Source organism: Pituophis catenifer, unplaced genomic scaffold (genome assembly GCF_029215685.1).
Source record: "Pituophis catenifer annectens isolate HBS135680 unplaced genomic scaffold, rPitCat1.0.hap2 SCAF_1, whole genome shotgun sequence".
Taxonomy (NCBI): domain Eukaryota; kingdom Metazoa; phylum Chordata; class Lepidosauria; order Squamata; family Colubridae; genus Pituophis; species Pituophis catenifer.
In genome coordinates this window covers 338,018,585-338,040,879 of record NW_027256881.1, presented here as the reverse complement: position 1 = coordinate 338,040,879, position 22,295 = coordinate 338,018,585, and the positions used below count along the sequence as shown (strand labels likewise).

Sequence of the window (22,295 nt, the reverse complement as noted above, 5' to 3'; positions counted from 1 at the left end):
TTAACAAATGTGGTGAGAAAAAGTCGTAAAATGGGGCAAAACTCACTTAACAGATTTCTCATTTAGCAATTTTGGGCTCCATTGTGGTCGTATGTTGAAGACTACTTGTATTGGGTGTGAACAGTAACAGACTATTTGGGGGTCATTTTGTCTTTGCAATATTCAATTCGGCATTATTATTATTTTTTGGTACTGCTATAAAGCTCTGGGATTCTGACCTGTGTCTTACGCATGGTTGGCGGTTACATAAAGGGATCAGTTCACATGGATGAATGGTCCATTAGGATTGAAGCAGTTTTGATATTTAAAGGACTCGCAGAGTAGGAGGACAAAATAGAAAAGCTCAGGTACATGATCTGACCTTCAGAAAGCTGAAACAATCCTAGTCCACTTATTGAGAAACAACTGTGCCAAATTTCATATGGGAAGAGGTAAGCACTGCACAAATCAAAGAGAGATTTCAGATAAACTAATTCTTATCATCACGAGCCTTTTGGATTGTGAGATAGAAGGTCTGCTGCCTATAGACTGTTCTTCTACTCAGTCCTATCTCCATCTTTGATGCAATCCAAGCAGATGGAAAACGAAGAATTAGAAGCTCCTGACTGATTAGATTTCCCGAACGCCATCACTCTGCTAAACAAATAATTCCCTCAACACTGTCAAACTAATTACTACGTCTGCATTACTATTAAATCTTCTCATCGTTCCTATCACCCATCTCCTCCTATCTGACTGTATGACTGTAACCTTGTGCTGGTATCCTTAAGATTTACATTGACTGTTTCCTAATATGATTTGACAGCTTATTTGTTCCCTATGACTACCATTAAGTATTGTACCTTATGATTCTTGACAAATGTATCTTTTCTTTTATGTACGCCATGAGCATATGTACCAAAGACAATCACATTTGGCCAATAAAGAATTCAATTCAATTCAATTCTGCACTGGCTCCCGGTGGTCTTCCGGGTGCGCTTCAAGGTTTTGGTTACCACCTTTAGAGTGCTCCATGGCTTAGGACCTGGCTACTTACGGGACCGCCTACTACCACAAACAGCCTCCCACCGGCCGCTACGCTCTCATAGAGAGGGGCTCCTCCAGGTGCCGTCAGCCAAACAATGTCAAATGGCGGCCCCTAGGGGGAGGGCCTTCTCTGTGAGGGCACCTACTATCTGGAACGAGCTCCCCCCGGAGATACGGAGGATCCCGGATCTGCGCACTTTCCGCCGTGCTTTGAAGACACTCCTATTCCAGCAGGCCGGTCTGGCCTAATTTTTTTCCTCTTCTTTTAAATTTTTAAACTCAAATTTTAATTCGTTTTAAATTATTGGGAGTTTTAAATTGTCTTGGGCAAAAATTATTTAATTGGGTTTTAATCATGTTTTAACTTTTGTATTTATGTGTTTTATTTTGTGCCTGTTCACCGCCCTGAGTCCTTCGGTAGTAGGGCGGTATACAAATTTAATAAAATGAAAATAAAATGAAAAATGAAATGAAATTCAATTCAATTCTCTCTGGTCAAGAGAGAGCAAGAATAAAAAATGGTTCGATCTGGTTTGAATAAAAAAAAGCCAGAGCAGCATAGGAAGATATGGAATACTTCCAAATCATTTTGAGAAAGCTGCTCAGAAAGGATGCATTGAAGTAGGTCAGCATCTTAAGAAACAGAAAACATGCAATTGATTCCTTGTGTTGAGCACTGCCATCCTGAGACCACGGCTGCAATGCAATTTTTTCCTAGACACCCCTAATGGCGAAGAACATGAAAACTGGCCTCATTTAACTAGTGGCTGAGGCTCCCTGCTCTAACTTATAATATAGAAATTAATAAAACGTTGCCAATATTTGGGTGGTGGTGATTAATGCAATGTGGGATCAAAGGTGTTTTTTCAAGAGGCAACTGGACCTTCTGGTTTTTCTTTGAAGACGTTTCGCTTCTCATCCAAAGAAGCTTCTTCCGTTCTAAGTATCTCTCCTTCCATTTTCTCCTTCCACATCCTTCCATTCCCCACCATCCAGTCAAAGCTGAAGAAGCTTCTTGGATGAGAAGCGAAATGTCTTCAAAGAAAAACTAGAAAGTCTTCAAAAAAGCATCTTTGGGACAACGGTGACCTGGATAACTGAGAATCTCCATAGACATGGGATCAAAAGGCAGCTCAGATGAAAGCAAAAGGTATCCAGATTTAAAACTATGGTGTTCTGTGCCTTGGGAATGATGGTAAATTGGAAAAGATTCAGCAGCGATTAGTCCTCCTGACTCTCTGTACTGGAAGATTACTAAAGTAGGAGACAAAAGGGAAAAATACAAAAGGGAAATGGGCAATTCTGCCATGGAACAAAACAACCCAGCTCCTCTGTCTAGTGCTCAATTATCGCATCATGGCATACAATAGCAATACTTTCTTTTACAGAGATTATTTAGAAGGCACTGAACCCACTTCAGCACAAAGAGAAAGACTGGTAGGGAAGTCAGACATGGTTCAGAAAGTTTTGTCAGTGATCTTGTTGCTGAGGGATCTTGGGGTTACTGTAATCTGAAGGACAGAGTTTGTAAACAACTAGTTTCTGACAATAACAGGCACTGCCTCTGCTCTAGAATCTGGGAAAACAGGGAAGGAGATGAATTAAATCTAGCAACTTTTTGCATTCAGAATAGATTACTGCAGTATGGCTGGCTGGGGAATTCTGGGAGTTGAAGTCCACAAGTCTTAAAGTTGCTAAGGTTGGAGACGGCCTACTCTACTGTATAGTTGTGGATGCCCAGTTAAACCTACTCAATTACCACACACCAATACAGATACTGTATTTTTCAGAGTATAAGACGCACTGGACTATAAAATGTACCTAAATTTAGAAGAGGAAAACAACAACAAAATTTTTGGCCTACCATTTTTTTGGGCCTTTTTCAGTCTTTTTTTGGCCTGTTTCTGGGGCTTTTTTTGGCCCATTTTCGAGGCTTTTTTGGCCCTTTTGGGGGGCTTTTTTCAGCCAATTTTTGAGGCTTTTGGGGCCCATTTTAGGGGCTTTTTTGGCCTGTTTTTGAGGCTTTTTTTCAGCCCATTTTTTCAGAAAAAACAGGCCAAAAACAGGCAGAAAAGCCACCAAAACAGGCCAAAAAAAAAGCCTAAAAAATGGGCCAAAAAAGGCCTGAAAAAGTCTGAAAAAAGGCCCGAAAACAAGGCATGTGGAGGCCAAAAAATGGCTGGTGGGTGGGCGGGGCTTCAGCAATATTCGGTCTATAAGAAGCACAGACATTTTTGCCCCCTTTTGGGAGGCAAAAAAGTGTGTCTTTTAGTCTGAAAAATACGGTAGTCCTTCACTTATAACAGTTCGTTTAGTGACAGTTACAAGTTACAAGTTAAGACCGTATTTCACAGTTAAGACCGTTACAGTGATCAAAATTCAGACCCTGGGCAACTGACTCATATTTGTGACAGTTGCAGTGTACCGGGGTCATATGATCCCCTTTTGCAAACTTCTGACAAAGAAAGTCAATGAGGAAGCCTGATTCACTTAACAACCGTGTTCCTAATTTAACAACTGCAGCGATTCACTTAATAACTGTGGCAAGAAAGGTTGTAAAAGTTACTTGACAAATGTCTCTCTTAACAACAGCAATTGTGGACGTAAATCGAGGACTACCTGTACATCCTTAATTCATCCAGCCCAACAATGTCCTGACAGGCTGACAGCAGTTTTTCTGGATGTCTTTTTAACCACTCTTGATATTTTTTAAACTGGAATATAAGAATTCAGGCCTGTGTGTGGAAAGCAGAGGCAATCTATTAATGCCCTGATGAGCTTATGGTCATCTACTTCTCATTGAAAATCCCTATCTCAATCCTTAGCATTTCCAGAAATAAACTGTAAAGGCTCTGAGAAAGCAAGATTTACAGATGTTTAATCAGAAAGGCTGAGCGCCAAAGAATTGAGGCCTTTGAACTATGGTGCTGGAGAAAACTCCTGCGAGTCTCTTGAACTGCAAAGCGATCAAACCGGTCAGTCTTAGAGGAGATCAACCCTGACTGCTCTTTCGAAGGCCAGATCCTGAAGATGAAACTCAAATACTTTGGCCACCTAATGAGAAGGAAGGACTCACTGGAGAAAAGCCTAATGCTGGGAACTATTAAGGGCAAAAGAAGAAGGGGACGGCAGAGAATGAGGGGGCTGGATGGAGTCACTGAAGCAGTAAATGGTGAAGTGAGCTTAAATGGACTCCAGAGGATGGTAGAGGACAGAAAGGCCTGGAGGAACGTTGTCCATGGGGTCGTGATGGGTCGGACATGACTTCACAACTAACAATCACTAGTTGTTGCTGGGTTCTAAATCCAGGCCAAGATTACACCAGAAATAATAGAAATTAAGAGTCCATCATCATCTGGAGAGATACAGGACCTCTCATCTTTCCAATAAACAACTAGTTAGATGAACCAATGCTCTAATGTGTTGTAAGGCAGTTATTTATATTTCAGTTACAAATTCTTGCTATAAAATTGGAAGTTACTGTGGGCTGACACCGAGACTTTGTATGTGGTGAGCAGAAGCTACAGTATACGGCTCGGGATTAAATTACTATTTTCAAAAGGATTGAAGGAAGGAGGAGGAGTCAGATACTTCTTTCTCATTTATTCGGAAGACAGATTAAAAATGCTTTCAAGGTAATGGAAAGTTAAAGAAAAACCCAAGAACATATTAGCATCAGGTAAGGCAAGGGAAAAGATGGCAGGAATCGGATACATTATGAAGGAAGACTGGGCAACTTCAAAGACACTCTTATGAGAGTTGAGGAACTGCAATCCTTCAGATCAGGGGTGGGGTTCAAAATTTTTAGCAAGGGGTTCTCTGCCTGGTTGCTGGGTGAGCATGGCCATGGTGGGCGTGGCCTAGTTGGCCTCCTGCACCACAGTGGCGGGGGGGGGGGCGGGCATTTTTATCCTCCCCGGGCTCCAGAGGCTTTCCTCTAGCCTCCGGGAGGACGAATATGGCCTCCCCAGGCTCCAGAGACCCTCTGGAGGCCGGAAACTTTCCTGAACTTCCAGTAGGCCTGTTTTTCGCCCTCCCCAAGCCTCCACGCGCGCCCTGCACTTACCTGCATCCAAAACGGGCCCCGTGGGGACTCCTGGGAGGGGCAGGTGGATGGGCGGGGCCAGCCAGGAGTGGGATTTGGGGGTTCTTCAAACTGCACAGAATCTTAGGTAGAGGTTCTCCCAAACCCCTGCGAACCCCCAGCAGCCCACCCCTGCTTCAGATACCAAATACAACATCCTTTACCATGGAGATACTGTACTTGAGCTAGAGTACAATAATATTCAACCCAAGGACATTAGATTGGCTTCAAGAGCATACGGGAGAGAGAAAATGGGGAATTACAGAAATGCTTCTTCACAAAACGACCAGCACTGAGGCAATAAATGCCACTTTCACCTCAAGCACATTTCCAAAGGAAGTAAACCCTTGAGTTTAGCGCAAGTACATTATTACCATGACCTCTAGAGTTCATGCTGATGTAATAAGAATCACATTGTTAAAATAGACCAGAAAGCCTATAATCTAATCTCCTATTCAAATAATGACTATTTGATGATGCAAATGGAACAAGAGTACAATAGGACCTTGGATTTCTGGGAAATGGTTCTCAGAAGACTGCGGCCTCTGATAGTTCCCAAGTCAAGCGTGTGCTATGGTTTTCTCAGTTTGTTTTAAAGAATCAGAGGCAGAGACCAATAACCCAGAAAAAGCTATCTTGCTACTTGCTAATCTCAACACACGTGCACATACAAAGGTAATGTGTTCAGACAGGGATGTGAACCTGTGTCTATATATAAAATATATAATTCAATAATTTATGTACGCTAACCAGAATGTTTGAAGATGGTTCCTGGGATAGACAGTTTAGCTTGGCCAGTTTAGAGGGAAAACGCTAGGAACGCTCAGGCACATAACTAAACACTGTTGTTTAGTTATGTGCCTGAGGATTTTGCTTTGTAGTAGCGGACTGTTAGACCAAGAGGGAAAACTGGGAAGACCTACAAGGATGAAAGTGCTAAGTGGTGATGTTTGTGCTGGAAAAATGTCTTGGGGGGGAGGGGCAGGATGTTGGGAGTAAATGGACGGCTCAGATTGGTAGGAACAGACCAAGGCATGGCTGGCTGGGGAATTCTGGGAGTTGAAATACACACATCCTAAAAGTTGCCAAGGTTGGGAAACTCAGCAATAGACAATGATGGAGATCTGTCAAAGAGCTGAAACAGGAGTTGCCGGAATCCTTGTTTGTGGTGTTTTTTTAGGCAGAGGGCTGCAAAAGATCAGTAACGAACACGATGGCCAGAGCATGTGGAAACAAGTGAGGCAACAGTCTATGAAGTTCAGGTCTGTGCTCATGAACTCATGGTCTCTGGCCAGGTATGTGAAAGAAATGGCAACAGAACCAGAGATCTGAGAAGGGAGGGAAGGAGTGGCTTGCCCAGGCTAATGGCTGAGAAAATGATAAAAGCCATGCTGAACAATCTCTGGAGAATAGATCAAGGTCGCTAGAAGCCATGGTGGAGCTGAAGGGTCTGGAAGAATCAGAATCAGATTGCCAAGGATTTATGGATCTTGTTCATAAGGTAAGAAATATGTCTTTGAGCCCTCAGCAGTTAGCACTCATTAGCTTGGGAAGGGCCTTTGGGAGATGGTGGATGTGGTAGATAGATAAGAATAGGGATCCTGAATTTAGTTAGAAAGTGGGGGGGGGGGGTTCCTTCGGTGCTCTTTGAGCTGCTTTGTTTTCTTCCAGACGTTTCATTACCCAACTAGGTAACATCATCAGTTACACAAAGGAGTGGGGGCTGGCTTCCATTATATATACTAGCGGCTTGCCCTGTCAGTGTGGGTGGGAGTGGTCTTAGCGGTTCCTTATTAGGAAGTGGATTTCGTATACTGTATACTAATTTATGTGTGAAAGGTGAGATTGACTGGCCAGCAGGTATAAACTGGAGTGTTTGATGTCCAGCTAGAGATGCAGGAATGCCCCGTGCATAGTGGCGGACGCTGGCAAGAGGTGCATATGGCAAGGATAGGTAGAAAATGGGTTCATATTCGCTCTCTGGGAGTGAGGTTGAAGCAGAGAAGATACAGCAGTGGCATGGAGGAGGTTAATGCACAAGAAGGAGAACCTCCACACCAGCGCAGGTCCTTCTAGGCCAGCTGTCCCAGCCCTGGGTGGCTGAATAGTCACGTTCCTTGTCTCAATCATCAGGTCTGTGTGTGGAATAAGACTTGACACGGAATTAGATGAACGGAGTTTGGAGTTACAAACCTGGCACATATGATTGAGATTTGGGTGGGCACCGTGGGGAGCCCTGTGGGACATCTATCCCTTTGGGTTTCAGTAGCGCAGCAGCCATGATGTACAGCTTGGGAAGGAAGGGTGGGCATTACTGTACGCAAAACCATTGGAATTACTGGGAAATGCTGGAGGCAGGCTGTTGCAGATGCCGGTGCATAAAATTAAAAATATCAGCTGGGGCTACGGAGTCCCCACGGGCTTGTCTGAAGTACAGCGGTCCTGACATACATAAGAGGGCACACACTGGATCAGTGACTTTGCTGATGTTGATTGACATCCTGGTCATTACTATTGCAGAGTACTGCATGCTCAGTGTGTGGCTACCTTTGAAGATAAAGTGCTGATTGTTATCTATAAAGCCCTATATCTGTGATGGCGAACATGCGAGCCGACGCCCAGGTCAGCTCCACCGCGCATGCCTGCACGCCTCCCGCCAGCCAGCTGGTTTTCAGGTCTCTGCCGGGAGACGTGCACACATCTTCGTGAGAAGGGCGGTATATAAATCCAAATAAACCTTAAACATGCACAGGGGTGGGGCTGCGGCGCCCCCTGTGCACCCCATTTTTGGTTCTAGGCGGCTTCAGGGAGGCCTGCTAGCATCAAAAGGGTGTGTGTGTGTGGGGGGGGGGTGCGGCACCCCTCCTATACCCTGTATTTGGGTCCAGGAGGCTTCAGGGAGGCGTGCCAGCACCAAAATGGGGATTGTGTGCGCATGTGTGTGTGTGTGGGGGGTCGCACGCACATACCCGAGGTGGGGGGGGAGCACGGTGGGGGGAGTCACACGCGCATGCGCGGGGCCTGTGGGTGGGCATTGCATTATGGGTGTCGGCGTGCATCCACGCTTTCGGCACCCAAGGGGAAAAAGGTTTGTCATCACTGCCCTATATGATGCAACATGGGGATGTATCAGAAACTACCTCATCAAACATGATTCTGCCCATCCAACTTGATCATCTAGAAGTCTGCCGAGGGTGCTACTTCAAGTGTGGTAAGAGGCTACATGAATAAGAACTGGATATCTAACAGGTCTACCTTTTCTAGGTAAACTCTGTTCATTCAGCAAGGTCAAGCTGGAGGGCTTGCTGCAAAGTCCTGACACCCCCCCCCCCCCCGAGAGCAGTAACTTCCCTACTAGCATTTTGGAAGTCTACTAAAACTAGATCTTCCAGAGATCCTTTAGGGGTATGGACTGTCTTCTGAGGATACAGATAATAAATATAGCTCCAAGGTTTGGTGGAGATACATTGCGATGTTGGTTGGGATGCATTTACTTTTATTATCGTTGTATTTGTCGCCTTGCTTTTTTTTTTTTTTAACTGAACCGTGGGACGTTCATTACTCCGAGTCTTACAGATTGGCGCAATAGGCACACAAAAATAAAAATCGGCTGGTCTGGATGGCAGATCTTTTCAGCAATAGTTTCCATACTGTGGAATGCACCACCGCAAGACGTATTTGTCCTAAACCCTCATTCCAGAAGGCCATTAAGGACTTATTCCAATCTATCATTGGCCTTTAATAAAATTGAAGATGGCCACTGGTTTAGCGGAATAAATGTTTTACCAGTAGCAGGATATGTTTTTTTTATTTCCTCCTGTGCTTAAGGCGATGTGCAAATATTTAAAATAAAGGAATAAGTAAATAAATAATCTTATTCTACATTCAAAGAGTTGTGATTCAGGCAAAATAGCCTCTGGCCCAGTGATGCGAACCTTTTAGACACTGAGTGCCCAAACTGCGCGCACGCTAAAACTGAAAGGTGAGCAAGCGCATGCACGGACATGTACAAATGAGCGTGGACACGCGTGCATGTGTGGACATGCGTGCATGCGCAGCAGAGACCCGTAGACCAGCTTGCCAGTGGGAGGCAGGGCATCCCAATACCGGTAGCATGGCAAGAGATAAGATCTTTTTCTTTCATGAGCTTCTGTTTCATTGTTTGCAGGGAAACAACCTCACAAAAGAGACGCCACAGAGATCTGATCTGAGGCGATGGTGCACATGCCAGGAGAAAGGGCTCTGCGTGCTACCTCTGGCACGTGTGCCACAGGTTCGCCATCACAGCTCTGGCCTATCCTTCTATGCACACAAAACAAGCATTTTTGCCGTTGTTGTTTTAATGTGTTGGGTTTTATAGTTTAAATGTTGTTAGAGCCACCCAGAGTAGATCAGAAGATGGGAAATGATATAAATGTAGTAAGTAAGTAAATATTTTCTGAGCTGAAATAAATCAATCCCTTTGGAACATTCTAGATGTTGCACTGTATAGAACAACAGGGATGCAAAATAAATCTTTGTTTTCTCCTTTTTTGCATTAGGCTACAGTACACAAATAGAAGGGTGGTATTCCATGCTTGGTGCTATCCTATCACCAATCACAGAAAAATTGGATAAGGGGATGATATATATATATTTTAAATTGTACAGGCAGATAGCAAAATATATATTCAGTTCCTTCCACTATTTGTGGGTGGAAATTTAATTAAGACAATCAAAATTCCCTTTATCCTGAGCTTGGGAGAGAAACTCCAAAGAAGCCTGGAATTTGTTGCATCTCGAGTTACAATAGCCATTGAAGCAGCAACAAATGTAAAAGCTTAAAATTAATACTAGGGAATAAGTGGAAACTGGGCATTTGGAAAAGAGTCAAATCCAAATGCGTGAGTGCTTAAATGCTTCTCTTGCCCCCTTTATACATACACGTCGACAGGTTCCTGGATGCCTTTGCCATGTAACCCGAGGCCACGCCCTTCTTGCCAACCCATTTTTTGAAGTATTTGGAAGCCAATGTTCTTCTCATTTAGTCTCTTATTATAGAATTCCAAATCCTTTGTTTTCTGTTGCTGACAAATAAAAATAAGATTCAACAGAGGGGAACATAATAAGGAGATGTTAAACACAACCATAAGCAGAGATCCCCAATGTTTGGGGGAGGGGGGAAATTGGGACATTTTAAAATCATATGACAGATGGCGAGACAAGATGGCTGACGTGATCTTTACATATTCATCAAATCGGCCACCAATGGTTGTAGTCCATCCTAAAACATAAACTTACCTCAGGATAAATCTGCAATGATGCTCTTTACATCCTTTCCCTTTAGCCTCCCTAGAAACTCACCGTACAGGTACTCCTCGACTTACGACCAGTCACTTAGCGACCATTCAAATTTACAACTGATCTCTCCAAGGCTACTTATCAAAGTTTTTGATGGCCCATCCTGCATGGTCACGTGATCACATTTTTGGCACTCAGCAACAGGCCTGCATTTATAGCCACTTGCAATGACTTGCGGTCGTGTTACCATGATTTACAATGTTTTTTTGCTGGAAACCAGTGTTTACTTTTGATGACCGGCAAAAAACAAACAAACCCCTATTGCAGACAATGGATTCACTTAACTGTAATGATTCACTTAGTGGCCACCGCAAAAAAGGTCGTAAAATCACACGGTGATCTGCTTAACGACCAGCATGACTTGCAACTGTAATTCCAGGCTCAATTACCGTCATAAATCGAGGACGACCTGTACACAAGTTCCAGATTTTCTGTCTATTTTGGGGGCAGGTGGGCATATTTAGAAACAAAGCTCCAAAATTCCAGCCATTCTTCATTTTTTTAATCTTCTAAAAAAATAAATCTTAAGAACAATGTAGGGATGTACAAAATTCTGAAACTGACCATTCTGGAGAATAAGGAATGGACCAATATTCCACTTGATCAAGATGAACTTTGGTTTTAGGGTTCAGAGAATTTACTTTTGCAAAACTACTCAAACCACTCCCAAAATCGAGGGAAATAGAAAATTCCCTGGAACATTCCATTTCCTGATCAATGAATTTTCTACATCTTTAGGAACAACTCTAGGATATGCTTGGAAATCATGATTATTCTACAAGTTAGTGCTTTGTGCTGTAACAGCTTCTTTTTGTTTAAATTTTCTTTAAAAAATAGATTTGGAGGGCCATGTCAGTGGTCAGAGGAGGCAATTAGAAATTGCTGCTTGGAACGAGAGGGTAAAGATGACCCTGGGTTGAAGTATATACCTCTGCAAACTCTTTGCTTGTGGATTCCAGCGACACACACCTACACCCCAGGTTCTCCAAGGGATCTCTAAATGACAAAGAGGCAGAAGAGATGCAAAGAGCATCACTGAGGCAGACGAAAAGCAACTTTGACCAGCACAGGAAAGAGCCTGCCTTAAGGACTACCTTGTGTCAATAACATTGATGAAATGTTAACTAAAATTTCTCCGCTTTTATTGTGTTTGCTGAATGCTAGCTGGTGGCCTTGTTCAGGGTGATGTAGTCCCTCTGAGGGCAAGAAAAAGCCAGGAGAGCATCTGGAGAGGTGCTGTGAGGAGTACTTTCAGCATCTGGCAGATAAAGTGGCTTGGATTCACTCCGAGTTGAATTCCGGCTATGTACGTCCTAGGGGGTCGAGTGAGACACAGGCTTATTTGGTTACCCACCATGAGTTAGAGACAGTCCTAAAGAAGTGGACAAGGTCCTTGGGGATGTCAATGCGATCACCCATCCTCGAGATCTATGCTACTCCGAGCCGATTAGGTCCTCCAAGGAGTGGTTGTGGGAGTGGTAAGTGCCTCCTTGAGAGAGGGGTTGGTTCTGCCGATTCTAAAGAAGTGATCTGCCTTCCCCCTCAGGAGGTCATCACTGGATCCAAAAGAGCTGGGCAATTTTCATCCTGTCTCCAACCTTCCTTTTTAGGAAAGGCTGTTGAGAAAGCCTGTAGCTCCAGAAGGAACGTTCAAGCCGGGCTACAGTATTGAGAAGATATTGGTTGCACATTGATGACAAGCTTGGGAGGCATCCATCCTGGCCCTCCTTCCTCTCTCAATGGCTTTCAACCCCTTTGACCGCAGTATTCTTCTGCACTACCTCAGGGACCTGGAAGTCAGACTCAGGTGCTGCAGAGTTTTCTCCTTCTCTCTCCAGGTCCATTCTAAAGGACAGGGGGTAGCCAGGAAAGCCTTTGTACAATATCAGCTTATGCATCTGCAGTGCCTGTGCCTGGATCAGCCTTTCAGAACTTAAGCCACCGATTGGCTGAACTGTTCCAATACACGCCACATGTGGCTGCTTGAAGAAGCCTTTATGGCATGGGTCCAGGGAGTCATCTTGCCCCAGTGGGATTAACTCACCACCCCTTGCTCCAGTGGGAGGGGCTTTCTGCAGACCCCATTGGTTAAGAAATTTCGGCTGGCGGGGTTGATGACAAGAGCCTTTTCTGTTGTGGCCCCCACCTTGTGGAACGTTCTACTATCGGGGGCGAGATCTGCTCCCACCATGGCCTCTCGGAGAGGCCTTAAACCTGGTTTTGTTGGTTGGCTTGGGGGTCCCAATGAGGGCACTCCTTGCTGGAGATGGTGGATGGATAAGATGATGACCTCACCCCTGTGCAATTCATCTCCTTGGTCAGCTCTTATGTAATTTAAGCCACCTTAGTGGTGAGGTAGGCGACATATAAATTTAATAAACAAGTAAGAATATTCAGAAACTGTCATTTGACTAGAATGCAGAGGTACAGGTAGTTATTGGTACGCTATAGTAGTAGGCTCATGTAACATGACTTCATAAGCTGCATTAGCTTTCGATAAGCTTCTGGAAAAAATTCAGTATTTTTATTTACAAAGGTCTACTTAGCATAGGTAGTCCTCGACTTACGATCACAAATGGGGCTCAAGAATTTCTGTTGTTAAGCAAAGCAATTGGTAAGTGAGTTGTGTCTGATTTTACGACCTTTTTTTACTATGGTTGTTAAGCGAGTCACCGTAGTTGTTGAGGTGAATCGCATGGTCATTAAACAGATCCAGCTTCCCCCATTGACTTTGCTTGTTAGAAGCAGTCTGGGAAGGTTGCAAGTGGTGATCACACGATTCCAGGGAATGTTGCAATCGTCGTAAATAAAGGCCGGTTGCCAAGCAGCCGGATTTCTATCACACGCCCAAGGGGATGCTGCAGCAGTCATTAAGCATGAGGACCAGTTGCAAGTAACTTTTTTTCATTGCTATTGTAACTTCGAATGGTCACTAAATGAATAGCTGTAAATTGAAGACTGGATTATCTCTGGTCCCTTCCCCGAAACAATGTTGTCTGATGGAATTTCAGAGGGATGCCTTCTCTGCTGCCGTGTCTCTATTGAGCTTCTCCTTGAAGTTTGGCTGGTCTTAACCTGGTTAGTTTTTAGAAAGCTTCAAAAACTTGGCTTTCTCCCAGGTGTGAGGGTTAGGAAGTGAAGAAAATGTCTGATGGCCCTCAACTATATGCTATGCTATTTTATTTTATTTTTTTGCTTTGCTCCTGCTGATACTGTTTACTTTTAATTGTAATATGTTGTGGCCCATCAGCAGCCTGTGCAGTTAGTAGCTGATTCCGACAGCGAGGAGGCTGGTGTGGTGCTGCGCCAGCAGCCTGTGCAGCAGGCGCTCGAGTCAGACAATGAAGAGGCTGGAGAAGATGTGGTGCCAGAGGTGGGGATTCAGCCAGGGCCTTCAGAACCTCCCATAAGTGAAGAGGAAGAGCCTCTTCTTGCTGCATGAGCGCGCAGAGCTATTAAAAGGCAGGAGTGGCACCTCAGGAGGAGGTCTCCGCGAGAGTAAGGCTTAGGGCTAATTGGTCACTCCCCTAGCCTATTTAAGGAAGGACAACAACTGATGCAATTTGCAGGAAACAACTTCGTTCATATTCCTTCGCGTCTTGATTCCAGAAACGTTTGATTCGGCTCATTTCTCTCTTGTCAGTTTTCCTACAAATTGCTTCTGGGCATTCTGCCAACCACAGTAAGATTACGGTTATCTGAAATACTGTGCCTCAGAATTGAGTTATTATTCTTTGGATTCTTGTCGGCTTTAATGAAGTTAAATTAACAGCCCTTGTTCAGAAAAGACTGATTTAAATTGTACTTATGTTCGACAACTACTAAGAAAGCTCATTAGTAGTCCTTAATTAGTAAACTAAGATTTGTACAGACTTTGTGTGTGCTGCGTTCTTTGGGGTGCGTAGCTGGGGCAGAACATAATGTGGGTTTTCCTTTGATTTTATTGATGTATGCTACCCAGAGTTGCTATTGCATGAATTGGGCAATCATATAAATCTTAACTAAACGAATTAAAGAGATAACTAAGTTCCCCATCTTAGTGCTCGTGACTTAATACTCCCGGGTTGGATTACTGTAATGCTCTCTACATGGGGCAACCCTTGTAGCTACAACTGGTATAAATTGCAGTGGTATGGACAGTTCTATAGTTCTGTAGACCCCTCGGGTGGCACATGTGATGCCACTGTTACGGGAGCTGCACTGGTTGCCAGTTTGCTTCTGGGTCCAATTCAAAGTGTTGGTCATTATCATTAAAACCCTTTGTTGAACAGGTCCTGGGTATCTGAGGAACTGCCTTATCCTGATAGGACTAACCTGCCCTACTCATTCCAGCGGAAAGTGCCTATTTCAGATCCCGTCAAGCCAAAGAATTTCGGCTGGCAGAGCCTTTGAAAAGAGCCTTTCCTGTTATGGCCCCCGCTCTCTGGAATATTCTCCCATCGGAGGTGAGATCCGCCTCCACTTTCCAGCCCCTTATCATGGGGATGCTGCAAAAGTCATCACTGTGAAAAAAAGTCATAACTTTTTTCAGTGTTGTTGTAACTTTGAACAATGAACCTGTTGTAAGTCGGAGACTACCTGTAGACTTATAACCACTTGTTTAGCACCTGTTCAAGGTTACAACGGCATTGTAACTGGGATGCTGTGATAGTTGTAAGTGCAAGCATTGGTTGCATGTCACTTTTTTCAGTGCCATTGTAACTGCATTGTGGTACGAATAAATGGATTCGCTTAAGAACCATGGGTGTGTCTCATTTAACAACTGTCCTGCTTAGCAAAAGAAATTCTGGTCCCAACTGCAGTCGTAAGTCAAGGACTACTTCTATGCAGAAGACATTCCAGCATGCAAATTCTAATTTGTGACCCAATACGGTACTGTGTAGACAGCTGAAGTTAAATACAAGCACAGGTGACAGAGTAGCAACAAAGATTAAAAAGAAGAATATTCTGTTTTGCATTACTTGGAGAAAAGTTATGATATAAAAACCTCAAGTCTTAAAAGAGAATCATTTTTGCCTCACCTTCTTATTTTTATATGCAGGATAGCCACGAGGTCGGTCATAAGAGATACGCACCGGATCATGTACTAAAAAGCAAAATTAGAGGCTAAAATCAATCCTAGTTCAAATAAATACTGTCACGTAATTGCACTTTGGGGCTTTACAGCAGGAATCCATATAGATCAGTACTGCAGCGTCCGGAGAGATGCTTTCAGGAAGCCCAGGCAGACTATGATGGAAACAGTTCTCCCTGGTCTCCAGCATCAGAGGCGGATGGCCTCCAAACAAGGTATCATTAGATTAACAATAGGAAGTGCTGAAGCACTGGATCAGCCTCAATTTACAATGTAATTGAGGATCCTGTTTTTCGTCACTGAAATATAATTCTGCTTTCAGGAACCCTAGGAAGAGGATGGAAGCCAGGAGGACGGGGAAGTTCCTGTCTCGGAAATCTGCTCGTGTTTCATATTTGATACCAGCCGCGTTCTTTGGACAGGGGAGGGGAGGGGAGGTTTCTGTGGCTTGGTTACCGGCAAGACTCTGTTGCCATTAAGCAGTGCTACCCTGCGGAAGAGGTAGTTGAGCTGGCTGCAGGGTGGCATCCCTGCCCTCAGTCTGATTGCTGAGGTGGTGCAGGACTTCAAACAACCCAGAAAAATGGCTGCGACAGCCACCAGAAATTTACCTCAGCCGAGAGCCTAACACATTTGAGAGATCACTTACTACAAGGGTGTCAAACTCGATTTCGTTGAGGGCCGCATCAGGGTTGTGTTTGACCTCGGGGGGGGGGGCATGGCCGGGGTAAGCGTGTCGGGGGCACCTGTGTTGGCCAAGTGCTAAGGCAGGACTTCCCTCAGACCCTTCCTCGCTCTCATTATAATCTTCCTTCTCTTCTTTTTCCTTCCTTCTTCATTCTCCTTTCATCTTCCTTCCCCTCTTTCCTTCTTTTTTTTTTGTCTTTCCTCTTTCCCTTTCTCCTTTCCTATCCCTTCTTGGATGCTCAAATGCAAAAGGGGAAATATTTCTCCTTTTGTTTTGTTTTTAGTTTATTTTGCTAGCTCTCTGCCAATGAAAACAGGACTCGGGGTGGGGAGGGCACACACACGGCCCTCCCAAGCCCCATTTTCGCTGGCAGAGGCACTGCGGGCCAATCCTTTGCTGTTTCCAGGGCAGCCCCGCGGACCAGATGTGGCCGGCGGGCTTTGAGTTTGACACTTACTAGATCTGTTTTTCTTCTTGGGACAGAGGCAACATGACCTGAAAGGGCAGCACGTATTAGTCTGAAGTGACTATATGCAATGTGGACTCCAATAAAGGAGAATACAGATAGTCCTCGACTTACGACCATAATTGAACCCATCATGCCTGTTGCTAACCAAGACATTTGTTAAGTGAGTTTTGCCCCATTCTATGACTTTTCTTGCCACAGTTGTTAAGTGGATCAGTGAAGTTGTTAACATAGTAACACAATGGTTAAATGGATCTGGCTTCCCCACTGACTTTGCTTGTCAGAAGGTCTCAAAAGGGGATCACATGACCTTGGGACACTGCAGCCGTCATAAATATGAGTCAGCTGCCAAGCCTCTGAATTTTGATCACGTGACCATGGGGAGGCTGCAACAGTTGTAAGCACGAAAAACAGTCATAAGTCAGTTTTTTTAAAGTGCCGCTGTAACTTTGGAACGGTCACTAAATGAACCGCTGTAAGTCGAGGACTACCTGTATTTGTAGTTCAGGGATGAAATGAGGGGTCCTTGGTGCTCTCAGAGCTTGGTTGTTTTCTTGCAGGCGTTTCATTACCCAAACTAGCGTCAAGTACCAGGGAAATCAGGAAATCCAGGCAGTTCAAATGTGTATAAAGATTTATTGTAAGCTTAAGCTCTCTACAAGAATCTGAACCACTAACGGTCAAGGGAAATTAGCGGGAGAACAGAAAGGAATTCAAGGTGGGCTGAATTTAGAACTCTTGTGGGTGCGAAGGGACTCACGACTGATGACACTTTTGACCCCTCCCTTGGGCTCAGCCCTGTCATCTCCTATAACCAGGTTATATCACTAGCACTGATGAGGTTATCTAGTTTGGGTAGTGAAATTTCTGCAAGGAAACAACCAAGCTCAGAGAGCAAAAACCAAGGACCCCTCAATGTGGGCTTCCTGGTGCTAAGTCAGCTAAAGTTTCGCAATCATCACAAATCAATATGGTGAAGACTCACAGGCAACACATACCCTCAAATAAGGCTGGATCCATATATAAATATTACCAGATCGGCTATAATGGCTACATTTGCAGGACATACTATGTTTGATTATTTTTTTAAATATAGCATTTAAACATATATTTTTTTGCCTTCGCTATTTTTGCAAATCCAAAGCCTATTTGGACAATTCGGTGAATTTAATGGATTGCGTTTGCTCAATTAGCTGTGTTGTGCAAAACCAGTCTGAATATAGCACAAAATCAGTCAGAACTGCCAACTGCAATTAACTGCACCATTTGCTAGCTGTTTTCCAATGCTTCTGACACCTGTCTCATCTTCAACAAGAGAGATGGAGGCTAAGCGCAGCCCTGCAAAAAATATGTGGAAAAATGTTTTATAAGCCCTGAGATTTGGAGAGAAGGGCACATTTTACTGCAGAACCGAACCAATGGATGAACAAGCAATACGCTGTTAGGAACCTCACTGTACAAATTTCCTGTCTCTCACACCCATGTCGCAATTAGGAATTCCAGAAGAATTTCAAGGATTTTCCTCTTTCTTCTGCCTGACACCAGCACGGACTGGTACGTTCGCAATGAAATTAGAAAGCATGCAGCTCATGATTTAAAAGAAACTGGGTTTACACACTGAGTGTCAGCACTTCAACCTGCATTTACTCTAGTGCTGACATAAGAAGGAGAAGAGGGGGCAGCTGGCAAGAGGACGCTTGACTTCTCACCTACTTATTTTCCCTGAAGATAATATCCCCTAGGAGATGAGATGGGAGGGGGGACATTCCTGGGAGCTGAAATAGTAGATATGGGGAGAGTGATTTGGAAGATGGCCAATGAGACGCAGAGAATTGGGGAACGGAAAGGGAAGGTTTGGGGTCAGGAAGTCAGTGTTGGCTATGCCACAATCGGGGACAGATTGTCATGCTTAATAAAATGAAAGATTTCGTCAAAGACTATTCATTTGGAAATGCAATTTATTTTATTTGAGATGACATCGAAACCTGACACTGAGTAAGCCACAAAATTGGTTGCTAAGTTTAGACCGTGGGCCCAAAGGCCCAAACCATTCGCAAGGCACCAGTATAAGAGAATATTTGTGAGCCCAGGGTTGAACGGTGGCATCCTTGGTGATCTCTGAGCTTGATTTTTTTCTTTCAGACGTTTCATTATCCGATTAGGTAACGTTGTTGGTGCTAGCAAACCCTGCCTCCCCCAACTTCTTAGCACTGATCATGTTGTCTAGCTAGTGTCAGGGTTCCAAGTACCGTACTTTATGGAGTATAAGACACACTTTTTCACCCCCTAAAAGAGGGTGGAAATGTTGGTGCATCTTATACACCGAATACAGCCATTTTTAGGCTCCTGAAATCCCACCCCGCACGTCCCGTTTTAGCCAAATCAGGCCCATTTTTCGCAAAAACGGGATGCACAGAGGGTTTGGGAGGTCTGCAGAGTGCTCCTGCGGGCTGGGGAGGGCAAAAGCATGACGCGTGGGAGGTTTGGGAAGCCAAAATGGGGTCTGTTTTCCGCAAAAAAGGGATGCGCAGAAGGTTTGGGAGGCCTGCAGAGTCCTCCTGGGGGCTGGGGAAGGCAAAAAGTTTTTTTTTTCTTGTTTACCTCTTCAAAATGTTGGTGCGTCTTATACTACACTGTGTTTTATAGTCTGAAAAATATGGTAATAACCCAGTGGTGGGTTACTCCCGGTTTGCACCGGTTTGGGAGAACTGGTAGTAAAAAATTTTTGTCGGTCGCAGAACTGGTAGTAATGGCTGGCTGGCCACGCCCCCGAACCGGTCCTCCGGTTGCCGCTCACTCGCCCCATCCGCCCCATCCGCCATGTTCGTTGGCGCCTTGTTCTTCCCGCATACGCATCCCACTGCTTTGCAAGTCCAATGGGATGCGCATGCGCGAAGAACATGGGGGCGACAGCAGCAGCTTTTCCCATGGCTGCAAAGCTTGCCAGCTCGGGCGGCCCGCTTCCCGCCTGCCAACAGCTCCTGAATCCACCACCATTGCAGCTGCGGTGTGGGGGGGATGGGGCGTTCAACTTGCTGGGCCGCTGGCTCCACCCTCCCAGCCGCCACTGCCCTCTCCTGCCGAGGCTGCCGCTACCGTCTCCTGCCGCCACTGCCTTTCTTCCGGAGGCGCGTGGAAGATCTAGAAGGTAAGGTCGATGCTGGCGGCAGAGGGAGGGAGACCCACTGTGCTCGGCTGAAGATCCACCTCGGGGGGATATAGTGAGGCTCACTCACCTTTTGGGCCTGCCGTGCTCAGCTTCAGGAGATGTCACGTGGCTACAAATGGGGGCAGCCTGGTAAGCTTCACAGCAGCCGCATGCTACAAAGCTTGCTGGGCTGGGCTGGGCAGCCCCCTTTTCGCTTGCCAGCGATTCCTGAAGCAGCCCCTTTTGCAGCAGTGGTGGGGACGGTGTGGGGGCAGCTTCGCCCTCTCCGCCGCCACTGCCCTCTCCTGCCGAGGCCGTCGCTACCGTCTCCTGCCACCACCGCCTTTCCTCCAGAGGCGTGTGGAAGATCTAGAAGATAAGGTTGATGCTGGCGACAGAGGGAGGGAGACCCGCTGTGCTCGGCCGAAGAGCCGCCTCAGGGGGACATAGTGAGGTTCACTCGCCTTTTGGGCCTGCCGCACTCGGCTTCGGGGGACGTCACGTGGCTACAAAGCTTTCCGGGCTGGGCAGCCCCCTTTTCGCTGGCCAGCGGCTCCTGAAGCAGCCCCTTTTGCAGCAGCGGTGGGGGTGAGATGGGATGGGGGCAGCCTGGTAAGCTTCACAGCAGCCGCATGCTACAAAGCTTGCTGGGCTGGACAGACCCCTTTTAGGGTCCTGAAGCAGCCCCTTTTGCAGCAGCGGTGGGGACGGTGTGGAGGCAGCTTCGCCCTCCCTGCCGCCATTGAGGCGGCCGCTACCATCTCCTGCCGCCACTGCCTTTCCTCCAGAGGCGCGTGGAAGATCTAAAAGTTAAGGTCGATGCTGGCGGCAGGAGGAGGGAGACCCGCTGTGCTCGGCCGAAGAGCCGCCTCAGGAGGACATAGTGAGGGCTCACTTGCCTTTTGGCCCTGCTGCGCTCGGCTTCAGGGGATGTCACGTGGCTACAAAGCTTGCCGGGCTGGGCAGCCCTCTTTTTGCTGGCTAGTGGCTCCTGAAGCAGCTCCTTTTGCAGCAGCGGTGGGGGTGGGACGGGATGGGAGCAGCCCGGTAAGCTTCACAGCAGCCACATGCTACAAGCTTGCTGGGCTGGCCAGCACTCTTTTTGCTGGCCAGCGGCTTCTGAAGCAGCCCCTTTTGCAGCAGCGGTGGGGACGGGGGAGCAGTTTCGCCCTCCCCGCCATTATTGTCTCCTGCTGAGGCCGCTGCTACCGTCTCCTGCTGCCACCGCCACCACTGCCCCTCAGCCCTAGTTCAGTGGCTGCAGCATCTCCCCAAAGGGCCCGCCACTTTCCGCCTTTCCTTAGGAAGCGCATGGAAGATCTACCTTGCCCACATTGGCGGCGGAGGGAGGGAGACCCGCTGTGCTCAGCCGAAAAGCCAAGGGGACATGGCGAGGGTCACTCGCCTTTTGGGCCTCGCGGCCTCAGCCTTGGGCGTCGCAACACTTTCTTCCTTCTCCCGCCGCTGCTGCTCCTCTGGAGCTCGCCAGATCACTTCGTCCCAGACTAGGTGTCTGTTTGAGAGATGTTTGTGTGTGTGTATGTGTGTGTGTGTGAGAGAGAGAGAGAGAGAGAAGAAAGAAAAAGACAAAGGAAGAGAAAGAAAGAGGAAGGGGTGTGTGTGAGAGAGAGAGAAAAGAGAGAGATACAAGAAAGAAAGAAAGAAAGAAAGGAAGGAAGGAAGAAAGAGAGAGAGAGAGGGAGAGAGAGAGATGAAAAAGAAAAAGAAAGGAAGGAAGGGAGAGAGAGAGAGAGAAAACTGTGCTATTATTTTTAATTGTCCCATTATTTATCATGTGTTAATATTTTACACTATCCCTGTAGGGAATAAGGTAATTCAAAAATAAAATAGTAATGAAGGAAATAGTAATAAACTTGTTATTCTATTGTATAATATATGTTATGCTGCTATAAAAGTATTTTCCTTTTAAGCATTTATTTGTTAAGCATTTATAATACATGTACCTATGTAAAACATATGTATGAAATAAATTGTATCCTTCCTGCATTAAGATCTAAATCCTTCATAAATCCTTTTTCTTTCTTAAATGCCACCCCCTTTCCCCAGGAATTCCCCAGGAACTCAAACTATAAGAACAATCCACACACCTTTTGTGCAGTTAATAGGGGACCAATCAGTGGCCAATTAGGAAGACAAAAGGAAGGAATTTGTCTGTTGCAGCGGGATGTAGATCTAAGTTAGGGTATATTACTGAGTTTTACAATGTAGTTAGATTATATGCTTTGTGGAAATTTCTTTCCATGCCTATGGTGATATGCTTGGAGAAGAACATGTGGGTATTAATTGTCTTGTTCTTTGGCATAGGAGAGGGGCCTGCTGAGGGTGCACGGAGACATTCCTTAAAACTGAGAGAAACTTGTTTTGCCTTCTGGTGCTTCGGAAAATACATTGCCCCCCTCCCTTCTTTCTGGCAGCTCCTTAAAAGCCTGTTGCCTATCACACTCTTGG

At 45.6% G+C, this 22,295-nt stretch overlaps 1 protein-coding gene across 4 annotated transcripts in view; it reads right to left on the bottom strand.

The window, feature by feature from the left end:
* Window positions 1-22,295, bottom strand: part of SUGP2 (SURP and G-patch domain containing 2) — a 49,735-nt gene that overhangs the window by 5,022 nt on the left and 22,418 nt on the right. For 2 of the 4 annotated variants that reach the window (XM_070944131.1, XM_070944148.1), the window contains exons 8-9: window positions 15,472-15,536; window positions 10,034-10,176 (exon numbers count right to left, since the gene is read on the bottom strand). In XM_070944131.1, coding sequence (XP_070800232.1) covers window positions 10,034-10,176; window positions 15,472-15,536 — 208 coding nt within the window. The remainder of the gene's footprint in view (window positions 1-10,033; window positions 10,177-15,471; window positions 15,537-22,295) is intronic. The other 2 variants (XM_070944141.1, XM_070944156.1) reach the window with 2 other exon arrangements.